Below are 17,841 nucleotides of genomic sequence, written 5' to 3' on the forward strand. Positions count from 1 at the left end.
TTGTTCACTCATTTTTACCTATTTGGACTGAAAGCAGCAGAGCTAAGTGTTTCTCCTTCACAGCAGGAGTGCTCGCTACCCAGGCGGCTGACCGAGGGTCTCCTTCTGTGTTCTGAGCCTCCTGCAGGAATTCACCTGCTGCCTCCTCCTGTCCTCCCTGTGTCCTGCTTCCTCACATTCTCATTGATGTGGTGTCCTTGCTAATTTGACAAAGTTAACACCTGATTAATAACCACTATGATGGAATAGTTCCTGGATGAGCTGTATCCCCCATTTATAATCTGCTAGTGATTGAAAAATTATGTTCAGTTCAGTAATAACTGATGGAAATGGTCTCTTCTTTTCTGCAGCTGATTGACTTTGTAATTGTGATTTAATAATGTAAATATCACTTGTTTTTCTTCTGAAGAGGAGTTGCCTTCTGATTTTAAACTAAAGAATCTTTAGGCTTTCTTATATCTCAATTTCTTCTCAGGAGATCACACCTGAGATGCATTCCTTTTTTGCTTATATTTTTTCTTTAAATACACACACAGCACACACACACACTTCAAATACTTTGAATCAATGGTTGGAAGCAAACATTATTTTTTTTAATCAGCTATGATTATCAAATATTAAAGCTAACATTTTTTAGAGATCATCTATTCTAATCCATTTATTTCTATGTGAGATGAAACAGGAGGCCCAGAATGGTCAAGTAACTTACTAAATGTACATAGTTAGATAGAGTTCATGGACCTAGGACCGTGCTCTTTGTGAAAAGCTAAGTTTGAAAAGAACGTGTGTGATATCATGATTTATAATAAGAAATATCTGCTTGGTCTTTATCCAGTTTCTGACACCCAGCTCTTCAAACCCTTGAAATTTCCTGTGATGTTGTGGGGCAAAGGTATCTTTTCTTGTGTTAATGATGTGACTTTTGGAAGCACCTAAGAATGGAGGCTGGTTGCCAGGGGAACCAATTATGTGATTAGAAACTTGAGACTTTCAGTCTCCTGGGGTGGTGTGGGAGAGAGGCTGAAAATTGAGTTCAATCACCAATAGCCAAGGACTTAATCAATTAGGCCTATATAATGAAGCCTCCATAAAAACCCAAAAGGAGAGATGGGATGGGAAATATGTGGCTATTTGGGGAGAAAAGTGCACCTGGAGAGGACATGGAATCTTTTCTATCTGGTCGTTCCTGAGTTATATCCTTTTATGATAAACCAGTAATGTATTAACTAAAATGTGTTCCTGAGTTCTGTGAGCCACTACAGCACATTCATGAAGCTCAAGGAGGGTTTGTGGGAACCTCTGATCTATAGCCAGCTGGTCAGAAGCACGGGGACAGCCTGCACTTGCCACTAGCATCCAAAGTGGGGGGTGGGGCAGTCTCATAGGACTGAGCCCTTCGCCTGGGGGAGCTGATGGCACATCCTCATAGACAGCATCAGGACCAAGTTAAGTTGTCAGCTATCCAGCTAGTGTTGGGTTGCTTATTATGAGGGGAAAAACCCACACGTTGTCAGAATGTTCATGGCTCTCTGTTTTACTTCTCTATTGAGTGTTTCTCTACTGTTATGCGTACATTCCATATGCATAACTGTGGGTTCATCTGTGTATAATATGTAGAACACAATACATAACACTATTACTTACTTTAATTTCATGAGTTACTATCAGTGTGTGATATCCTGTAACTAAAACACCTCTAGAGTCACACACAGGTAGAGTAAGCTCAGGGCCACACTCTGAAGGTGGCTGATGCTGTCCATTCTGACCCATTCTCTTCAGAAGCTCCCTCTGTGGGTCCTAGAAATGCACAGGCACCACCTGCCTACAGACTAAGCTCCAGGTACCTGGCCCATGTGGTGTGGTATACAATAGCCCCTCTGACTTCCCCATTTTTATCCAGGATCCTTCATGCTAGGCCTGCCTTTTTGGAAACTAGGTACCCTTAACCGTTTTCCTTTGACATTGTTTGCCAAGAAGGCAGAGATTTTGCTACCTCTCAAGGTAACAAAAACAAACCGACAAACCAATTTAAGCCAGTATGACAAAATATCTAGAAATTCACAGGGCTTTCCTTTCTTTACAGGTAATATGTGTTAATTTTGATAGAGGCCTGCTGGGATATGCATGACCACCAAGCTTAGGAAATCCAGCAAAGGTGGGCAGGGAAGGTAGTATAGCAGGGACCTGGTGAGGGAGCTTTAGAGGCTAAAAAGCCTTTGCCTTCACATCTCATCCCAGTGTACTAAGTGATTGCATCTTCCAGAACCCCAGTTAGCCCCAAACTTGAAAGGTATGAACAGGAGTCACACCTCAGGCTTTGATAAAGGCTGGTTGCTGTCCAGTGACTGATGATAGGAGCACAGAATTGCCACCAAGCATACCAGGGCTCTGCCACCTGGTGCCTTGACATAGGACCCAACAATTAGTATTAAAGGAAACAAGTTTTTATTAATAGGGTTCCAACCTTTGGGGGATCTGAGAGCACCTGTGCTCAGAGTCTGCCTTTCCTATGAGACCCAGAGCCTCCCTTGCTCCCCAAAAGGCTACAAGCCAGCATCATGCCCAGAAGTCCCTAAGCTGATCATGCAAACAGGTCTCCATCCCCTCTGCAAGGTGCAGTGTGGGTTTCAGAGTTGCCATCCTATTGCAGTAGCTCTCCCCTTTAGGACCTGAAGTGTCCTGTTCTTAGCCTCCATGCAGTGGTTCAGGAAAACATGAGCCATGTTCTACTGGGTCATGGTAGAGTCCAGGGAGGCACATGTCCCAAAAGAGTGACTTCTCCATACATCCTTCAAAGAAGCAAAAGTACATCCTCTCTCACTGCAGACAGGATGGCTTCTCCCCTTCCTTTTTCAGCTCACTCTCATTTATATGCTTAGCCCAAACTTCCTACATGATCTCATATCTGGCCACTTCTATGATATGTTAGTGTCTGCCCTTTTTGCCAGTTTCTTACAATCTTTTACCTTCTTTTGGCTGCCATCTTTAGTCAGGGCAAAAGTGTCCTGTGATGCACAGATGTCTGTGGTGGGCATCTGCCCCTGCCTCTCCAGTAGGTGCTATATCCTGGCTATGTCACAAGACCCTGAATGTTCTCAGTCATGTACACAATTCACCCTGGGCAGCAGCCCTCTTCCCTTCAGGAGGTCATGGCTATTAATATGTCATTATTATGCAAAGTTATCTTTTTTTAATAAAGATTTTATTTACTTATTTTTAGAGAGGGAAGGGAGGGAGAGAAAGAGAGAGAGAGAGAGAGGGAGAGGGAGAGAAACACCAATGTGCAGTTGCTGGGAGCCGTGGCCTGCAAGCCAGGCATGTGCCCTGACTGGGAATCAAACCTGCGACACTTTGGTTTGCAGCCCGAGCTCAATCCACTGAGCTATGCCAACCAGGGCTTCAAAGTTATCTTAAAAGCAGTATCATCCACTCCCTCTTTCCCGCAACCAAGGATTGCGGGGGATACACTCTCCTATTTTCAGGGGACCCTCCCTGTGCACTCCATTACAGAATCACTATGCATTAAGCTGAAAAAGCTGTCATGGATTAAGGTGGGAAAAGAACAGTGGCTGAGAACCTATGAACTATGAGGGCCCAATGCACCCATTTTTCAGATTAGGAAACTGAGAGTGAGGTGAAGTAGACTGGCTAATTAGTAGAAGAGGAAAGACCAGAACCTTGACCTCCTAGGCCTCCATTAGGTCTGTATTCATCAGAGTTCTCCAGAGCAACAGAACCAAAAGGATAGAGAGAGACAGGTAAAGCAAGATGTATTTTAGGAATTGGCTCCTGTTGTTATGGGGGTTAAGAAGTCCTATGATCTGCCATCTGTAAGCAAAAGACTCTGGGAAGCCACTGGTATAATTCAGTCTGAATTTGAGGGTTTGAGACCTAGGGGAGTAGATGATACAACTCCCAGTTCTGAAGCCAACACCTCAGAGGAGGTGAGGGGGAGGAGGGCACTTGTCTAAGTCTTAGGGTTTCAAGGCTCAACAACTAGGAGCTCTAATGTCCAAGGGTAGGGGAAGATGGCTCTCCCAGCTCAAGAAGAAAGAGAATTTGCCCTTCCTCCAACTTTCTCTCCTATCCCTGTCCTCAGTGGACTGGATGATTGATGCCCACCCACACTGGAGAGGAGGATTGGCTTTACTCACTCTACTGATTCAAATGCTAATGTCTTCTGGAGACACCCTCACAGGCACACCCAGAATTAACATTACCATCTATCCCTTAGCTCAGTCAAAATGACCCATAAAATAAGTCATCACATGTCCCCACAGATCTTGTTGGCTCTGTTCTGGTGCAGCCACAGATCAATGCTGACAGTGGAGGTGAAGGGGAGAGGTGGGGTATAGTACCAAGCACTGTGCCTCTCCTACCCCTGAGGCCCCTTTCCTTGTCTCTTAGTATCTGTTTTCTGGTTGCAAGGGACTAGCAAGGTAAACCAAACTAAGAAGGGATGTTTTTAGAGAAAGTAGGGGAGGACAGAAAGCAGAGAGAAGCATCATTTTCCTGCATTTGAAGTGTACCCTCAGTTCCACGAAAATGGGCCTCAAATCGTCTGAGTGGGTGATTAGTTGTACCTCTAAGACGTGATTCGAATCTACCCATCAAAGGGAGGAAAAAAAGCAGCTCCTTGTCAAAATCTGCATGAGTAGGAGTCTTAGGAAGGAAAGGAAATAATTAATTTCTCCCATTAATACAAGACATTACCCTCAGACACACACAGTCCTTCATACTTGTCTAAACCTCTCTCATTCTCATCTCTGAGCAGCTATAGAACAGTGACAAATGACAGCCACCTTGAAACTGCATGGTGTCTCTATTCTTGAGCCTGCATTGTTAAGACCCCAGATACAGCAAGAGCAACCTGGGTCAGTTCAGCAGCATGCTCATCTGAGCACAGACATCTTCCAAAGTTTTTCATAGGTCAGTGATCCTGAGCAACCAGGTTGGAAATCTGCCCATCAGCTCCATGGGCATCAGACTGACAGAGCTCATGGAATTATTTAGAATTCCTGGGCATAGACTATGTTGCTAAGTTATGAAATGTCATATGACCTTAGTGATCATCTAGTGTAATTTTTTTTTGTTTGATAGGAAAAAAAGTAATTGAGGCTTGGATTGCTAAAAACACTTACCCCAAGCCACATACCATATTAGTGGCAAAACAGGTTAGATCCCAAGTCTTCTGATCTCCAGTTGGTGGTTTTCTCCATTTATTCCTGCTATTGGCACAGAGTCATAGAAGGTAATGTGTAATGTGACTTCTATGGTGACTAGACTAAGAAGGGAGACCAGGAAGATGGATGTCTTTGGTGAGAGGTCAGCTTACTCAGAGACTAAGTTGGATGGGAAGATGGAGACAGACTTGCCTGGAGGGGCAGAAGCTGCAGATGCAGAGAGACCCCTTGACAAGAAAGTTTCCAAAGGGACCCAACACCACATCAAGGGCTCCTAGTCCTTTTCCCTCAGCTCCTGCTGCAGCTGAGAGTGTAAGCCAAGCTCTCTCCCTTTGAAGTGTCAAAGCTCCAGCCCCTACACTTCACGGAGTGTGCTGGGCATCTCTGGCTGTGGCCGGCGTGCCAAGAGCACTGCTCATCTCAGCGAGTATTTTGCCTGGAAGCTAACACATGTATTTCAAAAATATTAATGTACATTAATAATTAGCATCATTATCATACAGCTGTGCTGTTGGGAACTAATATGGGGAGAGAATAAAAGGGAGGGAATAAAAGAAAAGGAAAGAAAGAGAGGAAGCAAGAGGAGTCAGTCTGCATCAAAGCCCAGTCTGTGGAAACTGAGCATTTCCCCAACACCCTGAAAGGCCCTAAGGCAGCTGTTGAGTGTTCTGGGCCATCCAGGATGTATGGCAGGGTGCAGTTCTTCTGTCTACACTGCCTAGGTCCCTTGAACCCAGCTGAGTTTCCACCTTGGGGAGCTGCAGTGCTGATCCCCTCACTCCAGGTGCCTCAGGCTCTGAGCAGCTGCTCTGGTCTGCATTCTCCAAGCACAATGTAGCTGGTAGGCTTTTTTTCCTGGAGAACAGAGCACTTAGGGCCCTTCCTGACCCTGCACCAGCAGTCAACATCTGAGAATCCACAGTCTACGTGGGAACCACTGTTTCTCATTAGATTCAAAGGAGTGAATGTTGGGACTGGCAGCAATCATTTGGGGGAAACAGGTGTCAACTGGGGTTGTCTCAGACAAATCTAATGGTAAGGTCACCCTACCAATAAAAGTAGCAAGGGGACCCTTGGTATTGTTGTAGGAAAACAAAACAAGGAAGGGGTACAGATTTTGCTGTGATGTTGCTCTGTCATTCAAAAATAATGTGAAGATTTTGGAGAGCAGCTACCCCTAACAGATTCTAATCCTCCAGGTTTGCTGTGGCCTCAAGGAGCCGATTTTAGAGAACACTCTCAGGTAATTCTGGTGCTGGATACCCACTGACCACACTGTAATTCTGGTGTTGGATACCCACTGACCACACTGTGGCACAGGACATTTCTGTTTCTCCAAAATACTCTTTTCTTTGAGAAACAAACCTTGCTGACTGGTCATGCCTACCTAGGGTGACACAGACAAGGTCAAGTCTGGCTTTCTAAAGACACATATAAATGAAATGAAGGAAGCAGTATGTCTTTTGATGACTTGATCAAACCTTTTTTTTTAATTCTTGAATTTTTTAAAGCAGTACTTTATTTATAGTGAATTTTGCATTTTCTTTTTTAATACTAAAATAGCCATGATGGTTCAGATTATAAATCATAATAAATAAAGGAGAAAACATGTAATAAATAAAAAGTATTCAATGTCCTTAATGTTTGGTCAATAATTTAACTATTAAAGCTTTCTGCTTTTCAAAAGTAATTACTTTTTCTCCAACCTTTATTTATGGCCTTTTGGTCTGAATTATTTGTTTCTGTTTATATTTAGATACTTTTTAGGATGTAAATGTTAGCTACTTTTTTAATCCAAGTAGGCTACTTTGTTCTCAGATGGATTTTAGCTTCTGTCCTCAGCCATTTTTCTGCCTATGTATGAAATCCCACTTTTCTGCATCCTGGATTTTTCTGTCTATCTTTGTCTCTCTATCTCTGTTTCTGTCTACCTGTCTCTTGCCTAGGTCCCTCTGACTGTCCATCTGTTTCTCTCTGTCCAGTCCCTCTCTTCTTTCTCTGGCATGTACTCTAAATTGTCATTTAAAGGGTTTGTGCCACATCCTTGCAGGGACCTGAGTCTTTCTGTGTCACTCACTCAGAAGCACTCCCTTTGGGTTAGCAGTATCACCTAGATTCTAAAAATCTCTTGTCCTGAGTTTTCCTACATATAATGAATCCATCTCAGGGAGAGAGAAAAAAAGAAACTAAGTAAAACCAACTTAAACACATGTCACGATACTTCAGGAGAAGCTTCTCTGGCCCTTATGCCCTGTGCTTGTGGGCCTGGGCATCCCCAGCCACTGTGGGCTGACAAAAGCAGCAGACACAGGCCCAGCCCTGGCCATCTTCACCTTACACACTGACAGATCCCCTTTTGGGGTCTCACCTGCCAACATCATTATGGTATGTCCCTCACAGAGGCCAATGGACAGGTGACAGAGGGCCTGTGCACACTCTCAGGTAACACAGCATTATGCACTATGGGCTCCAAACGCCTTCCCGGCAGAGGAAGCCTGGGAGTCTTTAGGTGGAGCTGGCACTTGGACAGTGAGGGCCAAAGGAGGTGTCATCTCAGTCATCCTTGGATACTAGCATCCCCTGGAAAGGTTTTAGAGAGTGCTGATACTGGGCCTCCATCCCAGGCCAGTTCAATCTGCTTATAAGAATGGGCACAAAAGTCCATTTTTAAAGTGCTCTTTGAAGGACTCTGATGTGTCCCCTGGGAGGAGACCTCCAGGCCCTCCCTCCTAGCCCTCACTGCAGACAGGCTCCTAGACAGCCTCTCCTGCTGCCCCCATCTGCCTGACAAAGCTCTTTACATCCTTTCATCTTCAGCTTTACTCCTCCTGGAGAAAAGAGCCCAATATATCAAAACTGATCTTTCTGGACAGTTCTACTGGAGTCTTTGTCTTCTTGGGCCATCCTCAGCTGCCCCATTGGAATATGGGAATGAATTTGGAAACTCACCATTGCCAGGGAATGTCTTCATGCCCCCAGCTACTGGGGGCATCATTAATGTACTCTTCCCGCAGCTAGAAGTTCAGTTAACTTGCACTGTAACACATTGATTTTGTCATTAGCCAACTTGCTGTCAACCCCAGGGAAGGAAGCCAGCAAGGCAGCTTGAATAAGGGTAAGACACCCCTTTTGTGGGGAAGGTCCTTGTGGTCTCAGCCCAACAGAGGTTATCTGAGACCAAGACAAAGGGCTTCTGTCACTGCCAGCAAATGAGATGTTGACCCAGAGGCTCAGTATCCAAACCAAAATGATTCAGCACAGTTCAATCTCTTGCATTAATTAAGGGAAAATGAAACAGTGGGTTTATCACACTTTTCATTAACTTCATTGCGGTGAAGGGATGCATTGGGGAGTTGAGAGCAGGCAAGGACAGAATGTACTGCTGTCCACACTCCCTGCTTTAATTAAGGAGGAGAAGCCCAGAGCTGCTTATTGCCAGCAGTGTTCTAAGGAGAGTCAAGGAGTAGGGGAGGGTGGAGACCAGTGAAAAGAAAGATTAGGTAAGTGGAGAGGGAGAATTTTTTTTTGGGGGGGGGTGGTCCAGAGTTTCCAAGCCTCTAGCCATAGTGTGAACAAATACTGTATGTTTATCTTACACTAGATGCACAAGGAGTTCAAATAAGGAGAAAGTGTAATTCCTTTTCAGTGTGCTTGCACTTGAGATAATGGGATGACCACTATGTAGGAAGCAGCTCCACCAGTACAATGCTGGGTTTGTGTGAGCCAAATTGTCCCAAGTGTTGACACCTTACCCCAAATCCAACTCAAGGATGTTTCTGATGTTTCTGTTCTTCAAAAGAAGGAGGCTCGTGTGTCAGGAGGTATGTGATTGAGAAAGGGCCAGGAAGTCCCTAGGAAGGAGCCAGAGACCAGGTTCCCAGCTCACAATTTCCCCTGTGCAGCCTGGGAGAAAAAGGCCCCTCTTCCATCACAGCCACTCTTTGTGTCCCTCATGGGTGATGGGTAACTAGTGTAATTGAAAAGGTTATTTGCTCCTGCCTCTCATGGATCCAGGTAAGCAAGGATAAGGCCATCTTCTTGAAGTGAAGGTGTCCCTCCCAGTTTTCCATCATCTCCCTGATCCTCCTCTGCTTGGATCTGTTGGGTCCTCCTATACTGGACTCTCCAATGCAATACAGGCCTTACTCTCAGGACCAGCTTTTGTCCTGGGACTGAGTACCCAAATCAAATGCACCTACTGCGCATATCTAGACATCTGCAGTTTATGGGGAGAAAGACAAGAACTCATGTAAGCCTTAGATACCAAGCAAGCCAATTGTAGGCCAGTTTGATGACAGCAAAGCTAATATCTTGATTTTTGTGGCTCATTTTATGTGAGTATGTTCTGTTGACCAGAATCCTACAGAGAGAAATGGATGAGTGGCAAGATTTAGGTATACATCCCCACATAAACTTCTGACAGTATCTACCTTGCCCTCCATACCTTCAGGGTACAGAGCATTGGGGAAGGGACTGCTTCAGATAGTTCCTTTCCACTCCCTTATCTTGCTCCTGACCTCTAGGGCAGGATGTCCAGCAAATACACAACAAGTCACCCAACCTACACATCTTCTAAACATGATATACTCCTTGCAGGAATAAAATTTCAGTTCCTTGATAGCTTGAAAGACTATGTAGCTTTGGTGTGGGGGCAAGAAGCTATTTTTACAGGTGGGTGAAAAAGCTCAGGTGTGGCCTAACTGGTCAGAAGCATGCACGTGATCATATGGATATTTGATTCTAACTTTCCCAGCTCAGTATTAATAATGATCATCAATAACAGCTCCTCTGATGGGCAGTAGGGAAACTTCTTTCCTTGCTTTTCCAGAAATCCCATCATTTGGGCCAGATGGACTCCTGGGATGCCCACCTCTCCCCATTTCCACAGCCTTACTTCTGGAGGTTGGTTTTTCCCTCGGGCTCCATTGCCCATCCAAGTTCTCCTTCCTCTGGCCTTTCTTTCCTGTGTAGATGCCTCCTCAAACCCTTGCCCTCTCCTCCCTGCTCTCATCTTTCTCCTGCTCCTTTTTTCTGTGGCATCAGCCCCTAGGCATGTGCTACTGTGAGGCACCTCCTGACAGGCCTCATGGCTAAAGCTGTAACAGGGGCTGGCATTTAACCTCACAAAGGAACCTAAGTCAAGCAGCAGCTGTCCATGAATCATGAGAAGGGACAGTGACTAGGAGACAACTTTTAATCAAAAAGTTTACAGGCAGGGTTTGCCTCGATAGGAGGATGGGTTTTTTAAATATATTTTATTGATTACACTATTACAGTTGTCCCATTATCCCCCCTTTCATTCCCCTACACCCTGTACAACCTCTCCCACCCACATCCCCCCTCTAGTTCATGTCCATGTGTCATAAGTTCTTTGGCTTCTAACCAAAGAATTTATGTGTCATAAGTTTTTTGGCTAATACTATTTCCCATACTATTCTTGCCCTCCCCATGTCTATTTTCTACCTACCATCTATGATACTTATTCTCTGTACCTTTTCCCCCTCTCTCCTCCTCCCACTCCCCTGTTGCTAACCCTCCATGTGATCTCCATTTTTGTGGTTCTGTTCCTGTTCTAGTTGTTTGCTTAGTTTCTTTTTATTTTTGTTTTAGGTGTGATTGTTAATAATTGTGAGTTTGCTATCATTTTACTATGCGTGGTTTTTATCTTCTTTTTCTTAGATAAGTCCCTTTAACATTTCATATTATAAGGGCTTGGTGATGATGAACTCCTTTAACTTGGCCTTATCTGAGAAGGACTTTATCTGCCCTTCCATTCTAAATGAAAGCTTTGCTGCATAGAGCAATCTTGGATGTAGGTCCTTGCCTTTCATGACTTGGAATACTTCTTTCCAGCCCCTTCTTGCCTGCAAGGTCTCTTTTGAGAAATCAGCTGACAGTCTGATGGGAACTCCTTTGTAGGTTACTGTCTCCTCATCTCTTGCTGCTTCTTAGATTCTCTCCTTCATTTTTACCTTGGCTAATGTAATTGTGATGTGCATTGGTGTGTTCCTCCTTGAGCCCAACTTCTTTGGGACTCTCTGAGCTTCCTGGACTTCCTGGAATAGACTTATTTCCTTTGCCAAATTGGGGAAGTTCTCCTTTATTATTTGTTCAAATCACTTTTCCACTTGTTGCTCTTCCACCTCCCCTTCTCATATTCCTATAATTTGGATGTTGGAAAGTTTCAAGATGTCCTGGAGGTTCCTAAGCCTCTCCTCATTTTTTTTGAATTCTTATTTTCTTCATTCTTTTCCGTTTGGTTGTTTCTTTCTTCCTTCTGGCGCACTCCGTTGATGTGAGACCAGTTTTCTTCCCATCACTATTGGTTCTCTATGCATTTTCCTTCATTTCACTTAGCATAGCCTTCATTTTTTCATCTAATTTGTGACCAAATTTAACCAGTTCTGGGAGCCTCTTGATCACCAGTGCTTTGAATTGTGCATCTGATAGATTGGCTATCTCTTTGTAGCTTAGTTGTATTTTTTCTGGAGCTTTGATCTGTTTTTTCATTTGAGCCATTTTTTTTTCGTCTCGTTGCACCTGTTACATAGTGAGGGGCAGAGCCTTAGGTATTTACCAGGGCGGACTAACACACTTCACTGGGTTGTGATGCTGCACGTAGGGGCGGGGTCCAAGAGGGAACAATGGCACTTGTTCTGCTCTCCTTCAGAATTCAGTCCCTTCTATCACTTCCCCCAGGCAAACTTTGCATTCCTGGTGCTAATTCCTGTGTGGGTGGGCTTGTGCACATTCTAGGACCCTGTGGATCTCTCCAATGAAGTCTCCTGTGAGGCTGGAAGTCTCTCCCGGCACCTCAACCCCCATAGGTGTTTTCAATCAGTGCCCTGAGGCTCTATTTCCCAGCACTGGGACCCTGGGTTGTGCACAGCGCCTTACTTCACAATTGCTGCCTCGCTGGGTGTGCCAGCTGCCACCCCACACCTGGGGTCTGCCAGCCACCACCTGTGCACCCAGGGTCCACCCACTGCGGTCTTATGCACCTAGTCCTGCCGCTCTTTGTGCTGAGACCTTTCTCTTCCCAGCTGTCCGACTCCACCCCTCCTGCTAGTCTGGATGAATGTGTCTATTTTAAATCCTTGGTTGTCCGACTTCCATACAATTTAATTTTCTGTCAGTTCTGGTTATTATTCTGTTTCTAAATTGTTGTTGTCCCTATCTTGGTAGTGCAAGGAGGCACAGTGTGTCTACTATGCCTCCATCTTGGCCTAAAGTTGGATTTTTTTGAACTGTGCAAATAATCTAGCAAAGGAATGGGCCACCCCCTGAAGTCATCCCTAGGGTTAGTCACACAGAGGGGAAGATATTCTCTGAGGGACAATAATCCAAAAAAGTGAAAGACTAAAGTATTTGATACCCATTATCTTTTCAACTCCATAATTCTAAGGAATTGGCTAAGACCAAAGAAGAAATAAATGGACATAAGAGTGATGGCCAAGATATAGCCGATATGGAAGAATAGGTTCTTCCATAAAGGGAGAGAGAACTGGGTCAGGAAGCTTCCAGAATTTACTCTGAATTTTTCATTTGATCTCTTCATTCCCAAATGATTAGGTTTTGTTCAGTTCTGATACTTCTTTCTGACCCACTATACCTCACTTGAAGGAGCTAAAAACAATTAGGTAAAACATTGAGCTCAGGGGCAGAAAAATGTAAACTGCTCCAGTTTGGGGCTCATGAAACTACCCTATCCAGGCTCAAGGACCTTTCTTTCCACACTGTCTCCATCCCGCCCACATTCTCTAACTGGGGCGGGGAGAGGGAAGCGTGGTATGAGCAAACAGCTGCAAGTGATGTCAGGGACAGCAAGCTGCACTGGGATCTTTCCCCTGAGACACTTTCTCTGCTCCTCCATTTCCAAGATGGAGCAGACCTTGCTTATCCACAGCTTGTTCTTTACATTCTATGACGGTATTAAGTCAGAACACAGTCCCTGCAGAAGAAGCCCCTTGGTGCCCACAGAAGCCTGGGGCTTAGTCACAACATCCCCGAGCATGTGTTTCTGTGTTAGAGGGGTTCTGGCCCAAGGACCTCCCACATCCCTGATAAATGGTCTTGTTTGTATCCTTGCAGATCTTAATCTCACTAATATAATGAGTTGAACTTATCTTCTTCGAAGTGCTCCTCATGGAATGAAATAACCCCTGTTTTTTTTTTTTTAATGTATTTCTGTCAATGCTTCTGAATCCACCTCCCTTTGTGTGAACTCATGTTATACGGGGCCGTCTGAATGTACAGGGCAGGTTGATAATGCCTCTGTGTTAGTAACTTATTTCAGGATATTTCACCGCTAAGCAAAACTGTGAGGTTCCTGTTTTCATACACTTTGTGATGGAAAGTATAGTCTTGTAGCCTATCTTTTCTAAAATCCCTTTTGAATGTGTCTTCAGAATGTTTCCAATGGCACCCAGACCATCTTGCCTGTACCTGCCTTTCTTTCTGTCCTCACTCCAGCCTGTCCCTCCTCCTCCTCCCTTTCCTGTTCCTCCCTCAGTATTCCTCCCTACCCCCGTTCCCCTCTGTTTGCCTCCACAGTCAGCAGTTTGTCTTCCTGGCAGCTACGAAGAGGATTGACATATTTGCTGCCTTCTCCCCCTTTCTCTGTAGCATGGAATCAGAATTTTATCTTGCCACCAGAACTGGAGAAGGCAGGGAAAGCATTAAACTCACTGTGTTCCTAGGTCTCCAGGTGTTTACCAACCTATACTTGCTCTGCTTTACAAATCTCACCCAGTATTCGAAGTAGTTAAGAAAATAGCATCTTGTTACCTTCAGTGGGCTTGAGATAAGGAGAAGCATCAACATCTGCTTCCTGTTTTTTTAGCAAAGGAACTGTGTTGGCAGTATGCATGTTTTGAAATAAGATAGAAAAGTTCATTTTAAGGGTCCAGATGCTCAGCCTTGATGGACCCTACAGAGCCCTGTCCTCCAAAGAGAAGGTGTCCTTTGAGACACTGCTCCACAAAGACCTACGCATGAGAGGCACTTAGTGGCCTTTGTTGACCTCCTGGCGACTTCACAGGACTAGACAGTTATGAACACATGAGTGAAAGGGAGCCAAGAGCAGCACTTTTGTTGTTTAACTTCGCCTCTTAGAGTGCGGGCCTCAGACCTGCAGCACAGAAATTCTTTTGCACTTGTTAGGGATACAGAATCCTGGGCCTCACGCTCAGCCTACTGAATCAGATGTATATATTTAAGTCCCAGAAAAATTTATGTGCAAATTAAAATCTGAGAAACACACACTTTATGGTACGCACTTGACAAATTCATTTTCTCATTTAATGAGGTAGTATTATCTATTGTAATGATCCCCATTTTACATGAAATGCTCTCTTCCTTCCTTCCTTTTTTGCTGTCATATACCCACTTCATAAAAACAGCACTACAGATAGCGAAGATAAATCCCCACATTCCAGATGGTGGTAGCTTGTTCTATAAATCCCCCACAAAGGACCCAGAACCATCCTACTCACGCAAATGCAAAGCATCACTCACAGTCCTAGCACACTGGTTTCTGTCTTCTTTGAAGCAATCCCTTCCCTTTGTGCAGCCAACACTCCTACGTTGACCAGCACTCATCAACCTTTACCATGGGGCTTTAAGACATCTGTCTGGTCTACACCACACAGCACAATATGGTCTATCCCATTCTCTGTAAGGAAAGGGGTCAGTGATCCTGCCTGAAGCATGTACCAGTCCCAATGAACAACACCCATTTGTTTGGTTAAATGCAGTGGGGTTTAATTACCTGTGGCAAATACAGTGTAGTACATTTTAAAAGAATAATGGAGTCATCGAAGTAGAAAGTCAGACTTTCTACCTTGCCACATTTATTCATTGCAGAAAAGGTTCAGTACAACAAATCTGGAAAGTCATTTTGGTGTATTTGATTTCACTGTTGTTTAACCTTTATAAATACTTAGATAGACTGGTCAACCTGCATCATTTCAACAAGTGAGGCAATTTTCATCTTTATTAGAATTCCTGAAATAAGTGATGTCAGAATCTTCAGGAAGGATGACATGAACTAACCTGAATGATCACATATCTGTTGGGTAGAAGGCTGTGACCAGCACCCTCACTCTGAGATCCCAGCAAATAGAGCCCTGGGGGCCTTAGAGCCCTTGGGGATCCAAGGCCCAGGAGGCGCTATGCTCTGGAGTGTCTTCCTTGAAATTTTCTAAGTTTCTCTGTGGTGCTTGAGACCAGCCTAGGCCAGCAGTAACATTCAAGGGAGACCGTGACATTTGAGACTGGGAGTTTGGACCTGCCCCAGACCCCATTCCTAACCTTCAGATCACATTTCCAACCTCTACCATCAGCTATTCCTCACATGCATTCAACCCAATTCCTTAGGGTTACAAAACTCACACCTATGGGCTGGTCCTGGGGTTCCATTAACAGGTCCAAGTTCCAAGAGGGTAGACTGGTAAAAATATGGTTTCTGCTGGCCAATGCAAGGTTTCTTAAATGGGACTGCATGTGATTGGGCTACCAGGATAGCACAAGTTTCAGGTGAGTCAAATGTTTATATTGAGAGGGGCTCCACACCATCTATGAATTGTCTGGGGAACCAGCACCCAGACACTGATGGCAGAGCCTGGTCAGGCATAGCCTGGAGTAGGGGATGGAGGCAAGGATGCCAGCAAGAGGGGACAAACAAGTTTAGGGAAATGGGCAGAGTGGATGGAAACTGCCCAAGGCTTAGACTTGGAGCAAACAAGATGCCCAAACATCTGCCTCTCTCCTTCTACCCATGAGCACATCCCCTGGGCATACCATATCCTCCTGTTCCCACCTATGATGGACCCCAACTTAGTTGACTGAGCACCCATTGGATAAGAATATGCTTCTACAGAGCTGTGAGGGAGGTGATGATGAGTTTGTGCAGTCCTGAAAACTAATTTTGCTCTAACTCTTGGAGCAAGAAAAGGGATCAGGCAGCAGGCCTGTAAGAAATGCAAATGGCTATACTTCCTCCTTGGTTTTTGTGTTAGCTGTGTTTTCACTGGAGCCTGGTCCTTCGACAGAACTTAAAATATTTGTATTTCAAGACAGAGGCTATGGGGCAAGGAATAAGGCAGAGGGGCCAGGATGTAAAAATATCATGTAATGGAGACTACAAACAATGTAAATTTTGCAGTTCCAGAGTATTTTGAATCATGAATTGCAAACTTCATAAATGCCTAGGACTAGAGCATCTAGAATGCTCCACAAAGTCAGCTATTAAATCCACGAGTCTGTTCTGGTAACCATGGATCCATCCTCTGGGGCTATTGTATTTATTTTATGTTGGCAAAAGTTTATTGAGTACCTATTGACACACCAGTCACAAAGTCCTTTCTTATTCATTCATTCTTCACTTTATCTTCTTCTGCACAGTTTGAAACCAAGTCAACTGTTTATTTGTATTGAAGTATTAAGTGGTCATTTATTTGGTTTATATGTAGTAGTAGTTTGTATTCTGCATTCAAAAGCATTTCTACATAGTGAAAATTAAGATGGCCATACTAACATACCATAAAGTTATTCTTACAGTTTTTATTATATTACTGATCATGAGAATTCTATTTAAAATATCAAAGTTTAGTAATGTGCTGTGGTGTTTCACATGTACTCTCTTAGTTTATCCTGATAATGATCATATAAGAAAAATGATATCTTCTTATCAAATGTTGTAAAATTAGAGTTGGACAAAAACACATTGATTCAAGACTCAAGCAAAAATTTTCTGTTTTTGAATGCCACCTTTTTGGTCCAAAATGGTGTTTTATAATCTTGGTGTCCAAATCCCATTTCTACAGTTTTTTATATCCCTTCTCCTACAAGTTCTGGCTGTGAGCATAGCTCTGTCCCTGGTTTCCCAGGTTCATGACTGTTTTCTGTCTGTTTCTTTTCTCCCAGAAGGCCAGGGCTTTGTGAGTGAAGATGAATACCTGGAAATCTCCAACATCAAACGTGACCAGTCTGGGGAGTATGAATGCAGCGCCTTGAATGATGTTGCTGCACCTGATGTGCGGAAAGTCAAAATCACTGTAAACTGTGAGTTGGCCCACTGTCAGGGTGTTTCAGGGGGAAAGATGGAATAGGGATTAAGGGGACAAGCTGGTGACGGCAATGCCATTTTCTGATGGACCCAAGTTGTTTCCCACAGGAAGACACTTGATCAGATTGTTGTGCCCCATCTCTGTCTCCATTGCCATTTACCCTGGAGTCTTCGTGTTACTGTCACAGCTTTTAGCTAATGGGGAAAATAGTTAGCTTAGAATTGGTTTGAAGTCCTAAAGAAGATACTGGAGTAAATGCAATATCTTCAAGCAAGATTTTCTTTCTAAAATAGATGGTTATGTTGCTGTGGGAGTAGGGTGTCATAAGAAATCCATTTGCCCCACAGGTGATGCACCAAAGATGAATGTGCCTTTCATCTTTTTCAAGGAATCACTTTGCCTATTCCTCCCACAGACCCTCCCTATATCTCAAAAGCCAAGAACACTGGTGTCTCGGTTGGTCAGAAGGGTATCTTGAGCTGTGAAGCCTCTGCTGTGCCTACAGCTGAATTCCAGTGGTTCAAAGAAGATACCAGGTACCTTGAAAGTGGAAATGGGGGACATCTGAAGCAGAGCTGATGGATCATTTC

The 17,841-nt window shown here is 44.1% G+C and overlaps 1 protein-coding gene across 4 annotated transcripts in view; it reads left to right on the forward strand.

The window, feature by feature from the left end:
- The window catches only part of OPCML (opioid binding protein/cell adhesion molecule like), a 1,099,555-nt gene that overhangs the window by 1,058,631 nt on the left and 23,083 nt on the right, over positions 1-17,841 (forward strand). For 3 of the 4 annotated variants that reach the window (XM_045860213.1, XM_045860211.1, XM_045860214.1), the window contains 2 exons: positions 17,109-17,246; positions 17,667-17,787. In XM_045860213.1, the coding sequence (XP_045716169.1) occupies positions 17,109-17,246; positions 17,667-17,787 (259 nt within the window). The remainder of the gene's footprint in view (positions 1-17,108; positions 17,247-17,666; positions 17,788-17,841) is intronic. The other variant, XM_045860212.1, reaches the window with a different exon arrangement.

Source organism: Phyllostomus hastatus, unplaced genomic scaffold (genome assembly GCF_019186645.2).
Source record: "Phyllostomus hastatus isolate PE091 unplaced genomic scaffold, TTU_PhHast_1.1 phas_scaffold_193, whole genome shotgun sequence".
NCBI lineage: Eukaryota > Metazoa > Chordata > Mammalia > Chiroptera > Phyllostomidae > Phyllostomus > Phyllostomus hastatus.